General features: G+C 32.2%; 2 protein-coding genes and 1 non-coding gene across 3 annotated transcripts; 2 read left to right on the forward strand and 1 right to left on the reverse strand.

Moving 5' to 3' along the window:
- The first annotated feature begins 1,946 nt into the window (after positions 1–1,946).
- LOC107893686 (uncharacterized) lies at positions 1,947–3,582 on the forward strand. Its single transcript, XM_016818748.2, has 4 exons — positions 1,947–2,483; positions 2,603–2,728; positions 2,810–2,983; positions 3,194–3,582. Exons 1-4 carry the CDS (start codon positions 2,394–2,396, stop codon positions 3,335–3,337), a joined length of 534 nt encoding a protein of 177 aa, XP_016674237.2. The 5' UTR covers positions 1,947–2,393; the 3' UTR covers positions 3,338–3,582.
- Positions 3,583–8,213: 4,631 nt separating this feature from the next.
- LOC107893698 (cationic peroxidase 1) lies at positions 8,214–9,909 on the forward strand. The gene is made up of 4 exons (XM_016818756.2): positions 8,214–8,473; positions 8,743–8,940; positions 9,035–9,200; positions 9,292–9,909. Exons 1-4 carry the CDS (start codon positions 8,258–8,260, stop codon positions 9,675–9,677), a joined length of 966 nt encoding a protein of 321 aa, XP_016674245.1. The 5' UTR covers positions 8,214–8,257; the 3' UTR covers positions 9,678–9,909.
- Positions 9,910–12,965: 3,056 nt separating this feature from the next.
- On the reverse strand, positions 12,966–15,923 carry LOC107893707 (UDP-xylose transporter 3). The gene is made up of 7 exons (XR_005899904.1): positions 15,656–15,923; positions 14,675–14,859; positions 14,406–14,473; positions 14,174–14,306; positions 13,902–14,062; positions 13,549–13,824; positions 12,966–13,443 (listed from the first exon to the last, which is right to left on the reverse strand). It is a non-coding gene; the product is annotated as a UDP-xylose transporter 3 (transcript).
- Positions 15,924–16,397: the final 474 nt, after the last annotated feature.

Consider the following 16,397-nt stretch of genomic DNA (forward strand, 5'->3'; position numbering starts at 1 on the left):
CATGATGAAATCAGATTGAGACCACCAAAACTAGAATGCATATGTATGATCTAGACGCAACACGAATTTAAGGGGAAAACAAACGAAAAATACTTTATGAATAACTTTAGTGATGATTACGGTGGGAATTATTCAGATGACAAAAAGCTGAACTGTTGGATCAAAAGTAAAAAGAAGTAATAAAAGACAATTATGGATCATGTTATCTGGGAAAATTTGAGAAAACTGTTGTTCACCTTCAACTCTTTCAATTGGTTACCACTTGAAGAAGAAAGTAGAATGAACTAATATATTTTTCTTCATATTCTTTATAAAAAAAATAAAGGTTTATTATTTCTTCCTCTTTGATTGGAAGGTTGTGGAATATCTTATTTATTTTGGTTTGGGTTATTATTATTATAATATTTTAGATTTTTGTTCTTTTTTAATGTATTGAATTCGGATGAATTTGGTAAGGGATTTTAAAATTTTCATGATTTGACTCAATCCGCAAATACCTTCATACAAAATGTTATTTCATGGATGTAATGAATTTATTTGTTTGTATATAGTCAATATGCTTGAATATAAAAATTATTTATTCATTTTTTCGTAATTTAATAAATAAAAATTTTAATGTATATTAAATAATTTTAGATTTATTAGTAAAAATGGTTTGATAAAGTAATTTACTTGTATTAATTATTTGAATATATATAAGTTATAAATTCTTCAAAGATAACATTTTTCATAAATATTATTAAAATTATTTATAATATTTTCATTGACATATTAATTATTTAAGTAAAGTATTATTAATTATATATTATATCCTTCACGTGTGTAAGATAAAATTAGTGCATGTAACTTTATGATTTAATTATGAATTTCATCTATCTGTTTTATAAAAGATGAGAAGTTATTCTCTTTATCTTAGATTGTCAAAATTTGATCCTCATATTTCTACAAAAATTAACAAGTTAGCTTTGTTGTTAGTAAATACATGAACTTGAGCTATTATTATTTTTTATTTACTAATTTGTTGTATATAAATTACATTATAGTCAATTTTTACCAATTTCATTGATATAATTAATTTCTAGGTCAGTGATTTAATATGGTAAAGTTTAACAGTGTTATTCAATTGAATTAACTATTTAATTTTTATAAAGGACAGGATCAAATTACGGCAAAGTAAAGTGAAATGACTAATTTATCAATTTTTTAAAAAATAAAAGGATGGAAAGAAGAAATAGAGCTAAATTGATTAACTGTTGTTATCATTTTAGGGAATTGAGATCATGAATTCATTTTGAAATTCCCCATTCTTGGAAAGTAAACCAAAAACAAGGGTGGAAAAGGAAGTGTAGTGCAAAAATAGATAGGGTAGTAGAATGGAAAGTGGAGAGAGAAGTGGAGATTTTATAAAGAGAGAGAATTATCCTCCCCGTGAGGGAAAATTGGAGGCATTCACAATATCCCCCCCTCCAGCTTGGAACATGCATGTTATGTTTTGACGCTACCCTTCCAACTTTCGATATTGGTGTCGCAATCACGAGTAGATTCCTTCCCTGCCGTCCTTTCATCTTAACCCCACCACACTCACCCACCATTCCCTTACTTTACATACATACATACATACACACATACCTATTGATTGCCATGTATGTATGTGTGTACATGCATGTACATCCATGATCGACTTCCAATCCATCAACATGCAAAACAAAGTTTTCCTCTCCCAAATACTGATATAAACTTGAAGACCATCATCCCATAAAATATAAGAATCTTTTGAGTTATAATTTGGTCCCCCCACATCTATTTTGCTCAGAGAATTGAAGTCCACTCTTATAGGATATGGAAAGAAACAGAATTTAGGAAAGTAAATAATTAACATTCCTAGCTACAAATAACTTGGGTTGGTTAACTTCTTATTCTTCAAATCTGGATATCACTTTCATCCAACCTAGATACAAACATCATAAATTATAGTCACCAATTTCATTGGATAAGAAAAAGTATTCAATTGGTAAAAGGAAGTGAACCTGAACCATATAGGAGCAGAGATGAAGTTGTGAATGATATGATCGTCGGTGAAGAATTTGATAAAGGTGATTTGCATTGACTTTTGTATTTGCTGATGATGTTGGCTTACTATATATAGGCATAGCCAACTTTGAATTCGTGTTTTCGAATGTGGAGGAGGAAATTAATCATGTACTATTTATTTATATTTTAAATGATAAAATTTATTTATATTTTATGTGATCAAATAATAAAGTGGCATCTCAATTCATGGGGGTCACATAAAACTGGCATGGGGCTGGCTGGCTCTTCACCCTCCTATTTAAACAGCGACCCCTATCAAATTTACTGGAAAGGAAGAGAGAAGTTAAAAGAGAAAGAAAGAGATGAAGAACGTGGTTTCTAGGGAGCGCAAGATGGCTGCTGCCACCTATAAGAAGATGAGAACCCTTCGTTCCATCACTAACTCCCATGCGGTAATATATATGTATACATATATTTACTTCTCTTCTCTATGCCTGCAATCACCACCATAATATTGGCTTCCATGGTTTTCCACTACTTTTGAAATCCTTTTCCATGTTTATCTCTGCAGCACAGTAAAACCTCCATCATATTGGATGCAACAAAATACATAGATGAACTGAAGCATAGGGTTGAAAGAATTAATCAAGAAATTGCAATGGCACAAAACTCCACTTGCCAGAAGAGTTGTCCTGTGGTAATTAAAGTTTAGGTTAAACTTGATTTTGTATACATGTTCTCAATCATATTCTGATTTCTCTTTTGGTGTATGTATCAGCAACTAAGGGTTGAAGCTCAAGATAAAGGTTTTCTCATCAAGGTGTTTAGCGAAAGACGCTGTGGAGGTCTGCTTGTATTCTTATTGGAAGCCTTTGAAGAGCTGGGTCTTGATGTCTTCCAAGCTAGGGTTTCCTGTTCTGAAGGTTTTCTTTTTGAAGCTGTTGGAGTAAAAGTGAGAAACCAATATTTGTTTGACACAAATGTATATGTTAATTGAGTCGTTCACAGGCGCACGCATGCATCTTTTTCTTTATTCATAATATATATTTGTGTGTCTGGCACCCCAGCAATGCATTCAGTCATACTCATACAATAAGTTTCCATATCAGGCATTAAAATTAAATTTAAGCCCAATGATTGAGTTTGTATTGGAACATTTCAGGATGACCAAGGATCATCAGAGTGCTTAAATGTTCAAGATGTTAAACGAGGGGTATGGAAAGCTATCCAAAACTGGAGTAATCAAGTTAAGGAGAGAACTGATGAAGGCAACGCTTACGTACCATCCTTGGTTCTTTTATCTTAGAGATCTATTAGGGTAGCTAGCTTGATAAGTTTCAAATTTCTTGCCAGCAATTTGTTATCAGTCTATCAGTAGAGTTGGGCATATATATGTCGTCAAGGGTTCACCATGTGATACCTGATGATCGCCAATTTGGCCGAGAAAATACAAAGACTAAAGACTTTGAAATGTCGAATATGTAAACATGTGATTTGCGTCTGTTTTTATGTGGCAAGACAAATAATGGGACCAATATTAATTTTATTTTATTCATGGCTCATGATCCCCTCCTTGGTTCCCCTACAGATAGCTAACCTGGTATATATTAGGTGCACAACATAACTTGGTTTTTCACCATCCAATAAAATCAAGCACTCCATTTAGATTTTCAACCCCATTCTTTCGAGGGAGATTTAGCAGGGTCCTAACAGTTTTGAAACTCGTGGCATATAGTTTACAGAACTTGTATAGTGCGTTGAGGATTTCGTATGATTCAACCATAGTCAGCATGTCAGGCATCTTTCTCAGTATGAATGTAATTTCCCTCAAAATACAACTTGTGATGGAGCAAGGGTAGGACCATCAACCAGAACTTGGCTAAACTTGCACTTCACTGCCTACCAACCTCTCTTTTGAATAATATTCTTACAAAACATCAACCACAATAGTCCTTCAAGAAACATCCTGTCATGTTTCTTGTCTCATGTTATGCTGCTTTGTATTTCAAGCTATGCAGCAGGGAAACAGACATGCAAATATATGTACAAAAATAGAATACAGTAGTACAATTGAATACTATATTTAAAAAATACCTTTTATATTTTTATGTTAACATTTTTATTGAAGATTAAATTATCGATACTGTTCATTAGTTTAAGTTGGACTAAAGTCTTGTAATTAATTAAAATCCAAATAAATTTTACATCTAACCAAAGCTAAAATGTTGATTAATTAAAACTCAATTGTCATTTAGTTCTGGCCAAAAAAATTGCATATCAAGCCATCAAATAAGTTTTCATCAAAGAATATCCAAGTACGAAAGCTGTTATCTGCTCGTGCTGCCCCAAGCCTAGCTAACATCACCGCAAACATGGAATCAATCTGTAAAATAAAATATAAAAAGAAAACACGCATGCATTAATACATTCATCAATTTCCATGGCCAGCCTTCTTTATTTCTAATCCATGGTCAACCGAATTGACACTGTCCCTAAATGTATGAGAGAGTAGAATTTGAGATTGGGTTGACTACTTAATTGTGAGCCAGTAGGTAAGTAACTTGGAGAAATGTGAGTGCAATTATCCTTACGATGTTGAGTAGATTCAGCTTGTATAATTATTCTATTCAGAAATTATTTAGTGGATTCATTATTTGATTATAGTTTTATAGATGTAAGATTGTTTAATTTTCAAATTTGTTAATATTTTTGGTTTTTTTATTATTGAGAGGAGGACGGATATTTTTTTTAGAGAAATTTTTAAAATGTTGTTTGTTTGGAAATCGACAAACTTTTCAATGGAAGGTATTGTCTTTAGTCTTCGTGGAAAGTCGATGTACGGTTCATAGAGGGAACCCACCTCGATTGATGGAGATGGGTACCTCTCGACAGAAGGTATTGTCCCTAGTCTGGATTGTTAGAACAAATTTTTAGTAATTTTTGTATTCAGGAGTCTAATGTCTCGAGACATATCTATATAGTCTCGAGACAGTTGTTCATAAGTCTCAAGGCAAGTGGCATTTGTCTTGAGACAGAATGACATCGAAGCTAAAATAGATTTTGTCCTACTCCAGATCTTGGGACAGAAAGTACTCTTTATATTGAGACATTTAAATATCGAAGTAAATTAAAATAGGAAAACATGGGAGGTTGGTCTCGAGACACAACATGTAGTGTCTTGAGACATGTTAACTTCAAAGCTAAAAATTCCAAAATAATTTATGACTTATCTCGAGACATAAATTTAAAATTTGACATTTGAGTCTAGATTCAAGTTCTAAGTTTGATATTAATTCGTTATAACCGTGTAATTAGTTGAGATAGATTCTCATGCATTACAAATGTATGTGTTTGATTATAATAAGTGGTTTATTGTTCTGGATGAAGAATATGAATTTTGATTTTGCGAATTTATGTTAAGTTAGTCTTAGTTGCTTTAGTGAGGTAATGTGATGTTACACACTTAGATCCGACCACCGGATCCAGTGTTAGGGTGTCATAAATTTTTCTCTGAAAAGTTTAAATGTAAATCGACTGACACAATCTAATTTATTTAAAAGTTTTTCACTCATCAAAAATAATTCCTAATTGAATAGATAGCGTATTCTCTAATTTATGCACTTAACTCAAGCTTTTTAATAATACAAATAAACTAATTGAATTATAATCAATTACAATAACTTATCCCCTTAAAATAGCCCCTTATTTTTTTTTCCCAAATAAGCACCATATTGGTAGAGAGATCTTCGAACAATCTTTTATAATAGAATATTCTATTTAAAACAACTTGAAAGTTTAATTTGATCCTTACTTGACTTAAAATTTGTGCATAAAGTAATGATTGCCAACAATCTTTAAGGTTGGATACATAAAGGACCAAATTAAATAAGGCAATTTATAATGTGTTTCCAGCTTTTTCACAAATTGCAACTGACATTATGGCTAATAGCAATGATAATTATGAGGTTTTGCTTAATACATTAATCAAACCTGAACTTGGATGAACCAAGAGTGATTTTTGTTCAATTTTTTCTTCGGATTTACAACCTAGGATATCCATGTCCATTATCAATGGTGAATGGGTCGGAAACCCCCCCCCCCCAAAAAAAAATAAAAGAAAAAAAGAAAATTACAAGGAGCTCCATCGTTTGGGAAAATTAAAAAAGGAAAATCCAAACCTGGATATCACGAAACCAATGTAATTTGAATTTTTTTGAATATTTTAATATATATTTTTGAATATTTTGAATATTATATAGAATTTTCTATAAGCTTTTAGAAGTTTTTAATTTTTTAATATTATTTTATTTCATGTCCGCATTTTATGCTTCTTGTTTGTTACGTCATCCGCCGCTAAAAATCAAATTGATCCATTACGATTTTGATTAATAGAAGAATAAATTGATTTAATTTTACTCAATTAGAGCTCATTATAGACACAAAGTTTCACCAAAATCTTAATCGATTTTTGTAACTGTTTTTTGCTAAAAGCTTTTCCTTTTTCTGTTTTTCTTTTTCAAAGTATCGACGGATGCATTCTTTGTTGCTCTAGCATTGTTGCAAATTAATTAAGCTGTAGAAAACTAAATTAGATCTGTTCATGGGTTGGGTTATCTGTTCACATCTGAAGATCCGTATGAAATTTGAGAGGATTTAGGTAAAAATATTAGACTCGAAAAATGATATTAGGTAAAAAAATTAGGCCCGTTTAAATTATGAGTTGGGCTCAGCCCTTGAATGTGGCTTGAACATTCAAGGCTCGTTTTTACGTTTATAATACTTGATATTATATTATTTTTATATATTATATAATTTAGAACACATTAAAAAAATAAATTGATACAAAATATATAATCCCATTCTAATGTAAACATTAAAATAATATTAAGATAACTATATAAAAATTTCGATAAATAAAAAAAGTATAAATTAAATTAGTAAATATTAAAATAATATAATATAAATATTTTAAAAAATAATATGGGTGTGCCTAAAATGACTTGATTTAGTCTTTTGTAAATATAAATGAATTTGTGTAAAATTTTAAGTCTATATTTCGAGTTGAACCGAGCTTAGACAAATATAAAATATATTAATATCATACTTAGATCCGAGCCAACCTGATTCAGTAACACTTCTAAGCTTGTAAATATTAATTTTCTCCCTTTTCTTTTCTTTTATTCTCTCTTATCTCTTTTATATTCGTTTCCTGCTGCTTCCTCAACATTGGCTAATTAAGTAGCAAAGTTCATCCAAATTGCCTTTTCCTTTTTATTTGACTTTTTGACCACTCACTGCCAAACTATTAATTCTCAGAAGTAGCTAAGTAATAAGATTTAATCATATGTAGGGAATTCCCCTTTTTACAATAAGCTCAATTTATATGAAGAGTTTTTTTTTTTCCTTCCCAACATAATGAAAGTTTCCATTAATTCAAAGAAATTGGGAGAGGGATGAAATTTTACTAATATACCTTATTGACATATTAAGATTTTAGACTTCTTTGGGAGTGATTGTTGTTATATTTTGACAAATTAACCCAAACCCTCTCTATCACAAAGACTTGGGAGTCCAATTAGCTGTGGAAGATTCTCAAGTTTGGGGCATTTGCAAATCCCACATTTAACAATATATATATCCAACTAACTCATTAACATAAGCTTCTGCCTTACTAGTTGACTTACTAGTTTTTAGATTCCTGATTAACATTTTGTTCACACTTGCACTCACCCCAGCCATTCTCTAAATTTGGTCCAACAACAACCGAGAATGGAAAAATAATTTCCAAGGACCTGTCAATGCAAATGCAGATTAGATTAGAGTAGTAGACTAATTAGAGAAGTAATTATATTATTACTAACTAGATATTAGCTAGCGAATCATTTTGGTATCGAATTCGTATATGCTGCCCTGCCCTCTCAACGTCTACGTATTTTATTTTGTATTCATCACCATATACATATATATTATACATGTGCATATGTTTATGTTTGATCGATCGGTTGAGGAGGTGAGATATCCACTGTCCATGAGCATGCACTTTTTGAGCTGTCTCTCGTTTACTAATGTTCTCTACTTTTTTGACATTGGAATCGGATGGTAAAATATTTGACATTCTTGCAAACTGCATCTCTATATATATTCAGCTTAATTTGCATACAAAACGGTATCCTTCACAAATACAAAGGCTCCCTGCGCTTCTATTACTCAATTGGTTTTTGTGGTCATGGCGTTGCGGTCTCATTATTTTAACTTGTGCTGCTTCTTTGTGATGATAATCCTTTTTGGGTCGTGCTCTGCACAATTATCATCCTATTATTATGCCAAAACATGCCCAAAAGCTCTCTATATTATCAAAACTGCAGTATTGGGAGCAGTGGCCAAAGAGTCTCGCATGGGAGCTTCTTTGCTCCGCCTCCATTTCCACGATTGTTTTGTTAATGCATGCTCTGCCTTCCTTTCCTCTCTCGATTCTTCATGCACGCACTCATTTCGATTATAATTAAACATGTTGATTTTCTTTTGATGCTGGGTATATATTATGTAAAAACATATAGATTACAACTAAAGTGAACATGCGATAAAAAGATGAGTTGAGAGATGAAACTTAAATTTACATTTGGATCATTTAATTCTTAGTTTAGATATAATAAACAATATGCATGCATGCATGTAGAAGCAGAAAGGTGAATTGATGTGAGCATGGAACAGGGTTGTGATGCTTCTGTACTACTCGACGATGATGACACTTCAAATTTTACTGGGGAGAAGAGCGCAGCCCCGAATGCAAATTCACTAAGAGGCTTTGAAGTGATTGATTCTATTAAATCTAAGCTGGAAACTGCCTGCCCTGGTGTTGTTTCTTGTGCAGATATTCTGGCAGTCGCTGCCCGTGATTCTGTCGCTACTGTAAGTTATTAATACATATATATATGGTCAATCTGTATCTTTCCTAAGTATTTTAACCAATGACTTTATGGGGTGTGTGTGTTTATTTCACCAGTTAGGCGGGCCAACTTGGACAGTTGAATTAGGTAGAAGAGACTCGACCACAGCAAGTTTCAGCAATGCCAATACCGACCTTGCTTCCCCACTAATGAACCTCGATGAACTTATATCCGTCTTCTCCAAAAAGGGTTTCACTGAAAAAGAAATGGTTGCTCTCTCTGGTAAAAACTACTTGTTCAACTCTCAAAAAACTATATAATTTTGTCATAATTGTGCGAAAAACCGATAATTAATTACCTTGAAATTTATCAGGAAGTCATACCACTGGCAAAGCCAGGTGTTTACTGTTTCGAAACCGGATCTACAATGAGACGAATATAGATTCAGAGTTCGCAAAATCAATTCAATCAAATTGTCCAAGCTCAGGAGGCGGTGACAACCTTTCTCCGCTAGATGATGGCAGCCCCGTCATTTTCGACAATTCTTATTTCAAGAATCTGGTTAATAACAAGGGCCTACTTCATTCAGACCAAGCACTCTTCAATGGGGGCTCCATGGATTCTCAGGTTGCTACGTACAGCGAAAATCCTATCACTTTTTATGTGGATTTTGCGAATGCTATGGTGAAAATGGGGAACCTTAGCGTATTGACAGGAACCGACGGTGAAATTCGCACTAATTGCAGGAAAGTGAACTGATTTGAACTATTCAGTTAGTGTCAGCAACAAGTTAATCCAGCCAATACTACTAGCTACCCCGTACTATATTATTAATTGATAGCTTGTAATTTCCTTCTCTCTTCTTTTTTTACCCCTGTATTTCCGTTTATATGACCGGTTAAAGCTGGCTATGCTTGTCTCTCATGTAAGCCTTACAAATCAAATCATCATCATCATCATAATCATAATAATAAAATTTTCTCTTTTCAAATCTAATTATTAGTTTTGTTTTTTATTTTATATATCAACATAAAAAGATAAAAAAGACCCTCTAATTTTTTTAATAATTATTTAATTGAATTGGTACTCAATTCACACATAAAATCTAATACGTAATATTAACCTATAGTAATATAGTATAGGTGACACTAAAAGGCCAAAAACTTCTCTTAATTACCTGAACAATTCTTCTCACTTCCTTCTCTAGACTGCCGTTTAAGAGAGAAATCCATCACTGTGGCATGAGCGACCATCCGGCCTCATGGCTGGTGCCACTCACTTGCCACTGGTCACTCTCCATGGCGTTTGGACTGATGCTCCATTTCTTCTTTATTGTTTGTTGGGATTTGGTAAGAGTTTCAATTATCGGAATATTTGATGAACTGTTCATTTAATAAACAAACGAATACGAATAGAAATGTGTTCAGTTCGTTTATGTTCACGAATAAACTCGTTTAAAAGCTTGTTTATTGTTCCATTAGTATATGTTAATAAAATTATCTTGGTTTGTATTTTTTTTCATTTATAATATAATTATTAATATTTATATTTAACTATTTTATATCTAAACAATATACGTGTGTTTATGTATTTATTTATTATTTGTTAACATTGTTCGTGAACATGTTCAATTATATGTTCATGACCATGTTCATTTAATGTTCGTAAACATGTTCGATTAAGTTAAATGAACATGTTTGTGAACATTAAATAAACTGACATGAACACACATAATTTTAAATAAACGAACATGAACAAAAATTTAAAATTCTTAACAAACACAAACTTGACACGAATAAACTTAAAAATAAACAAACAAACATGAAAAAATGCTTATTGTTCAAGCTCAGTTCATTAACAGCCCTAAGATTTAGTTGGGATGTCGGATTGGGTTGGTTCCACCTCCATTGACCCCTCCGACGGCTTGAAAGGAGGTGATAGCCACCTAAAGAAGCCTTTACCCTAGTGGTTAGCTTTTCCTCTTGACCACCACTCTTCTTATCATTTCTTCGGTAGGGCTTTGTCTACCTTTATAGCTTAACATTTATGATCTCCATGTTCTTTAATTTTCCTTGGTTGTGTACATTTTTTTGTATGTTCTTGAAGTGCCGCCGACTTCTATTGCTAGGGTGTATGGTGCTAGTCTCTGTTTTGGTTTTTGTTTTTCTAATTAGGGTTAGTTTGGATGAGTAGTGCGTTTACTTATTGTTAGTATAAAAATAGTGGTGACAGTAAAATTAAATACTATAACGATACTATAGCATAAGACAAAAAATAAACTAAACGCATTGCACTACCTATCCAAACTCACACTTAGTTGTTTTGATGACACTTCTTATTACTACATGAGGATAAAAATAAACTTATAAAAAATTAACTAAATGTTTCAAGGTGTGTATTCATGTAATTTTTCTTTAAAGTTTTATTCGCTTACACCTATATTTTAAGATGCAAAAGGGTTATAAACAAATAAACTCGAGAATAATAAAATTTAATAATTGTCTACTTGTTGCATTGATAAAAATAGTTCACTAAGCATTAAGTGTAGTCATTGGCGGATACAAGGAAGGGCAGGTGGGGGCCACTGCCCTCTAACTTTTTAAAAATTTATATAGCACCCCCTTTAAGATAAACTTTATTATATTAAACCTCCTAAAAATTTAAATTGTGACCCCAATCCCCAAAAAAAAAACACCAACCTCTTTTAAAGTTTAAAAATTATATATAAATATATATATTTATCTATTATAAAATAACTTTTTTTAGAAATTTCAAAAATTTAAAACTTTCAAAAGAAGCTACAATAAAAATAAATAAATAATCTACTTTTAAAAAAATATATAACTAAAGAAAAAAACTTACCCATAAAACTGAAAAAAAATAACAGCATAGAACAAACTAAAAAAAGAGAAAGAGGAGTAGTAGAAGAAAGCAATTAATAAATTATAAGTTTGCCCCTAAGTCGTATTTTTGAATCTGCTACTGAGTGTAACATAGTAAGAGTATCAAATTTTATAAAAGAACTTTTACAACAATTCTTTATAGAACAATATTTGAATATTAAGAGATGGAGAAGAATAAGTAAAATTTTATTTATGAATTTTTTGTGTGTCATGCAAATGATGTTCCACGTCTATTAAATAGGAGTTTTGAGATATAATTATTCAATATGAATCTTTTAAATAAACATTTTTAAAATAGACATAATTATTCAATCAAGTGACGTAACTTTTGATATTAAAATACAACTAATCACCATGAAATGTGATAATTTTTTATTAATAATCAAGTGATATAACTTTTGAATCACCTATAATATTTTAATTATAACTATTGAAATATTATATATAATTTGAAAATATTCCAACAATTCATGCTTGTGTCACATGTATTAGTTTCAATCTTCAAACACGAGCAATAGAGAATAACACAATAGAGAGAACAAGTTTCAAACTAATGGTCGCCGACCACTTGGTCGGGTTCGATCTATCCCATGCTTTCATGGTTGAAACAAAGGCCTATTGACAAAGACCTTTATTGGCTCTGAGGTTTTCGTTGTTTCGGCATGGTCATGTTTATGGCACTCATACCTTTTTGTCAGGTCGTGTTTAGGCCTGTGTGCCTCGACTTTTCTGTTCGGTCTTTGGCTTGATGGGATGTTGTACACAATGACCCTTGTAATATTTCTAAGATAGGAAGTGGACTCTCGAGCTATTCGTACGTATAAACAAAAAAAAAAAATCAATCGATAGCTTGAACTGAATTCCCCACATTACATGCAACTTTAGTGCCGAACACGTAACTATAGATATATATTCCTCAATCATCATGTTGGAGTCTTGGCGAAGACAAAAGACATCATTTCAACTCTTTCAATCTCTTTGGATTGAATCTAGTCTATTTCTAATTTCCTGTTCTCTTGGACCAAACCTCACACTCTCTGCTCTTCCACATATTATTATAATATACTTGGCACCTCCAACTTACAGAGGAGCCAGGACAAGATGGAGGAACTATTAACTGTTGATACTTTTAGAATTCTATAAATAAAATAGAATGAGAATAAGGCTTCATTTCTTCAAAATTGTAGAATGTTTTTAATTAAACAGAATAGTAACTGCATGCACAAGGCATGCTTGGTAAAAGATTGTACTAAAGAATTTAACAAAGCCAAGTTCGGGTATATTTTCCACTCCCACGCCTAAGCCTGATAATACAACCATCAGCCAAAATTGCTACTGTCATTACGCATTTGCCTTCCTTCCACTTTCCAACACTAACATTCTATACAAAGTTGTCATTACCGTCATCTCCGAAATAACCCGAACTATTACTACCACTGCTGCAAAACTTGCGATACTAATGTTTCATCTACCAAAATTGAATACAATTTTTTAAGATTTGGAGGATTTTATGCATCTAGATCCCTTTTCAAATTCCATGCAGGAGTTTTTGGATCAGATTCACTCAAGATCTCATTTCCTTTATCTGCAATTATCAATGGATCAGATTCACTTTCTTTAACCTGCATTATTCAAGAATAAGGATATATATATATAGGTGGTCAGTGTGTATACCAAGATATCAGGAAAGAAAAAGGATAGCGTATGACAGTTTAGCGATGAACTACCTGAGGCAATTGTGCTGATGATTCACTAGCCTTCTGCTGCTGGCTTTCAACAGTGCAATAATATGAGTATAGGACCATTCCAACTACAGCAATCAAGATCCCCATTATGTTACGCCAGCTAAATTGATCGTGAAGTAGACCATAACCAAAGGCCAAAACAAGGCATGTTTTCAGGTGTCCTAGGACTTGGTAGGTGACTGGGGATGTCTTTCCAATCACCAGAAATGTACTAAAGTTGACAGTGACAGATATCAGGCAGGACAGAACAATGAAGAACTGCAACAAAGTTTCCACACGGAAACAATTAGAAGCATCAAAAGGGTGGAATTTGTCAGCAACGATTCCAATCTTACCAGCACTTGAGGGTATACTTGAAAGCGAAAACATTCAGGTTAGTCAAAAGCCCATCCAAGAATGGACCAACGATGAACAAAGTTATAGACTGATAAGGGCAAGACTGGTAGAGAAGTTGTGTTGAAGATACTTTAAACTTCTTCTGAATGGTATTAGTCATCTAAGAAGAATGAGTCAAGGAGCTTTACCAACTTAAGAGAAATATGGAAACAAATGACAGAATAAAAATGAGATGAACTAGAAAAAGAAAAAACACTCCAGCTAAGGATACGATTTGAGCTACACATGTCGTAATAACTGCCAGCAAAGAAAGGACAGAACCCAGGAGATTGAGCTGAAGATCAGTCACAGTTGCAATTCCAACACCTAGAAGAAGAATGGCCAATGAAAGCTGGATATTCCTACTGCAAATTGCATATAAATGCATCAAACTACAATTGTAAGCAACCAAGATTCTAAGAACATCTGAGACATACAAAAAAACAAGCATGCTCATAACTAACCTGAATTTCTTCCTAAAGAAAAGAGTCTCCAAAAGAACAGTGCAGGGGATAATTGCCAATTTTGTCATCTAAAATACAAAAAACAAACAGTCACAAATTGGTGCTCCTAATATGCTTGTAGAATAAAAAAGAAAAAGGGAGGAAGGGCTAAACTTTGAGCTGGATATACATAGCACTAAAACTTCCATATCCCAAGAAGCAGTAAGCACAAGATATCTTCAGTACGAATTATGTTGGGATTAGGCAAAAACTGGAAAGTAGAACTTTACCTGGTAGAAACCAACAGAATTGAAACCCAAACTAAGATTCCAAAGCCCAATGGATATCCCATTCAAAATACCAAATCCCATGACAGCTGTGGCATCGAAAGGCTTGTGCTCAAACAAGTTCATCGATAAGGCCACATGAAGAGAACAAAACGTGACCAGGAGATGCCAACTTGTCAAAGTTGTGGCTGCGGAACCCAATCCGTAAAATTAGTATAAACAATTCAACAAACAACAAGCAAGTAAAGATGAGAAATTCTAATGATGTGTTTCAAGTTAACCACATATGATTACAACAAACTATAACTCATATTATATTATAAGTTATCCACCAACTACCAAAAATCACTTGTCAAGGATGTTCGACCCTCCGAAGCAAATGGTAGACTTTTATTTGGGGAGCTCCTTTGGATGTAATATATGCGTGTGTGGTGCGAATACATCCCTATCGTGTGTAAGAGTACTAACCTCTAATTGTACAGTAACAATAAAAAAGCACTCGTCACAAATGAAGCATGGATAGAAGCTAACTCATCTGTTTCTCATAATCATTTATGAGTTCATTTGATTACATAATCGGGAAATTATAGGATCACACCGACCTGATTAATTTGAGCACGTAACTGATGCTTAGAAAAAATAATGATAGTAATACCTTATCAAATTATTTTCATATATACCCACACAGATTGTGATTCTAATCAATTACCATTACAATATTTATCTTGCACCTTATTTTTTCAGGTAGAAATTCATCAAAAAAACATTTTCAGTTATAGTGATCGGATCGATTTGTTGATAGCATAATAAATCGAACAGGAAAATATATATATAACGACATTTTAAATCCAAATTAAAAAAGGGGTGAATATGGAGGTATTCAGTTCTAATGAAAAGCAATATAAGACATCGTGGAATCTATATATAAGAAGAAAAATGAATAGAGAAATCAATGAGGGGAGAATGAATTATGATGAAACTGACCAAATGTGAAACCAAGAGTGCTGATAAGAGCCTTATTGCATATAACAATGGAAACAGAGGAGACAACCGATAAACTCAAAGCACCAATTGTCCCCAGTTGGAACTTATGGTTTTCAGTCATTTTGGTTGAGAAATAAGCTATGTTCCGGAATTAGATCTGCTTAGTATAGTGGGGTATCTGGGTATTTGAATGGTGGAGCTACCTCATTGTCGCTTCGAATAAGTGATGAAAATTGGAAACAAAAAATCTGCTTGTTTAAAGGAATAATAACAATACTAATTAGGAGAAATCATACAACAATCAAATCTTATATATAATATATCTATACTACAAGGCCCTAAAGCTTTCCTTACTTGACACTTGTTCATTTTCATTTTTTCTTTTACCTTCTAAATTTCAATTCTAATTTTTCAATATTTTTTTTAATTATATAAGACTAGATAACTTTTACTTATTATCTTACTCTCTTCAAAATTGAGATTTAAAATATTAATGTGAATTTTTAAATATTATTAACATTGTTAAAATTCTATATTAAATTTAAGTTCATTATTATGTTATTTTGTTACATAAATACCAAGTGAATATATTTTTTTAAAAATTTTAAGCTGTCACATCAATAAACTTAACAAATAAACTTTAACAGTATTAATAAATAAACTTATATTTTTAAACTCGAAAAATAAAAAAATTAAATGACCGAAAATAAAAATATGAAAACTAAATTTCAAATATATAAAT

Source organism: Gossypium hirsutum, chromosome A08 (assembly GCF_007990345.1).
Source record: "Gossypium hirsutum isolate 1008001.06 chromosome A08, Gossypium_hirsutum_v2.1, whole genome shotgun sequence".
In the NCBI taxonomy this organism is placed as follows: Eukaryota; Viridiplantae; Streptophyta; class Magnoliopsida; order Malvales; family Malvaceae; genus Gossypium; species Gossypium hirsutum.

Excerpts from the sequence above, each read along its gene's own strand:
- LOC107893686 (XM_016818748.2), top strand. The coding sequence starts at position 2,394 with ATGAAGAACGTGGTTTCTAGGGAGCGCAAGATGGCTGCTGCCACCTAT. Across the intron at positions 2,484-2,602 it reads CCATCACTAACTCCCATGCG|CACAGTAAAACCTCCATCAT; the intron begins GTAATATATATG and ends TTATCTCTGCAG. Across the intron at positions 2,984-3,193 it reads TTGAAGCTGTTGGAGTAAAA|GATGACCAAGGATCATCAGA; the intron begins GTGAGAAACCAA and ends GGAACATTTCAG.
- LOC107893698 (XM_016818756.2), top strand. The coding sequence starts at position 8,258 with ATGGCGTTGCGGTCTCATTATTTTAACTTGTGCTGCTTCTTTGTGATG. Across the intron at positions 8,474-8,742 it reads TCCACGATTGTTTTGTTAAT|GGTTGTGATGCTTCTGTACT; the intron begins GCATGCTCTGCC and ends AGCATGGAACAG. Across the intron at positions 8,941-9,034 it reads CCCGTGATTCTGTCGCTACT|TTAGGCGGGCCAACTTGGAC; the intron begins GTAAGTTATTAA and ends TTATTTCACCAG.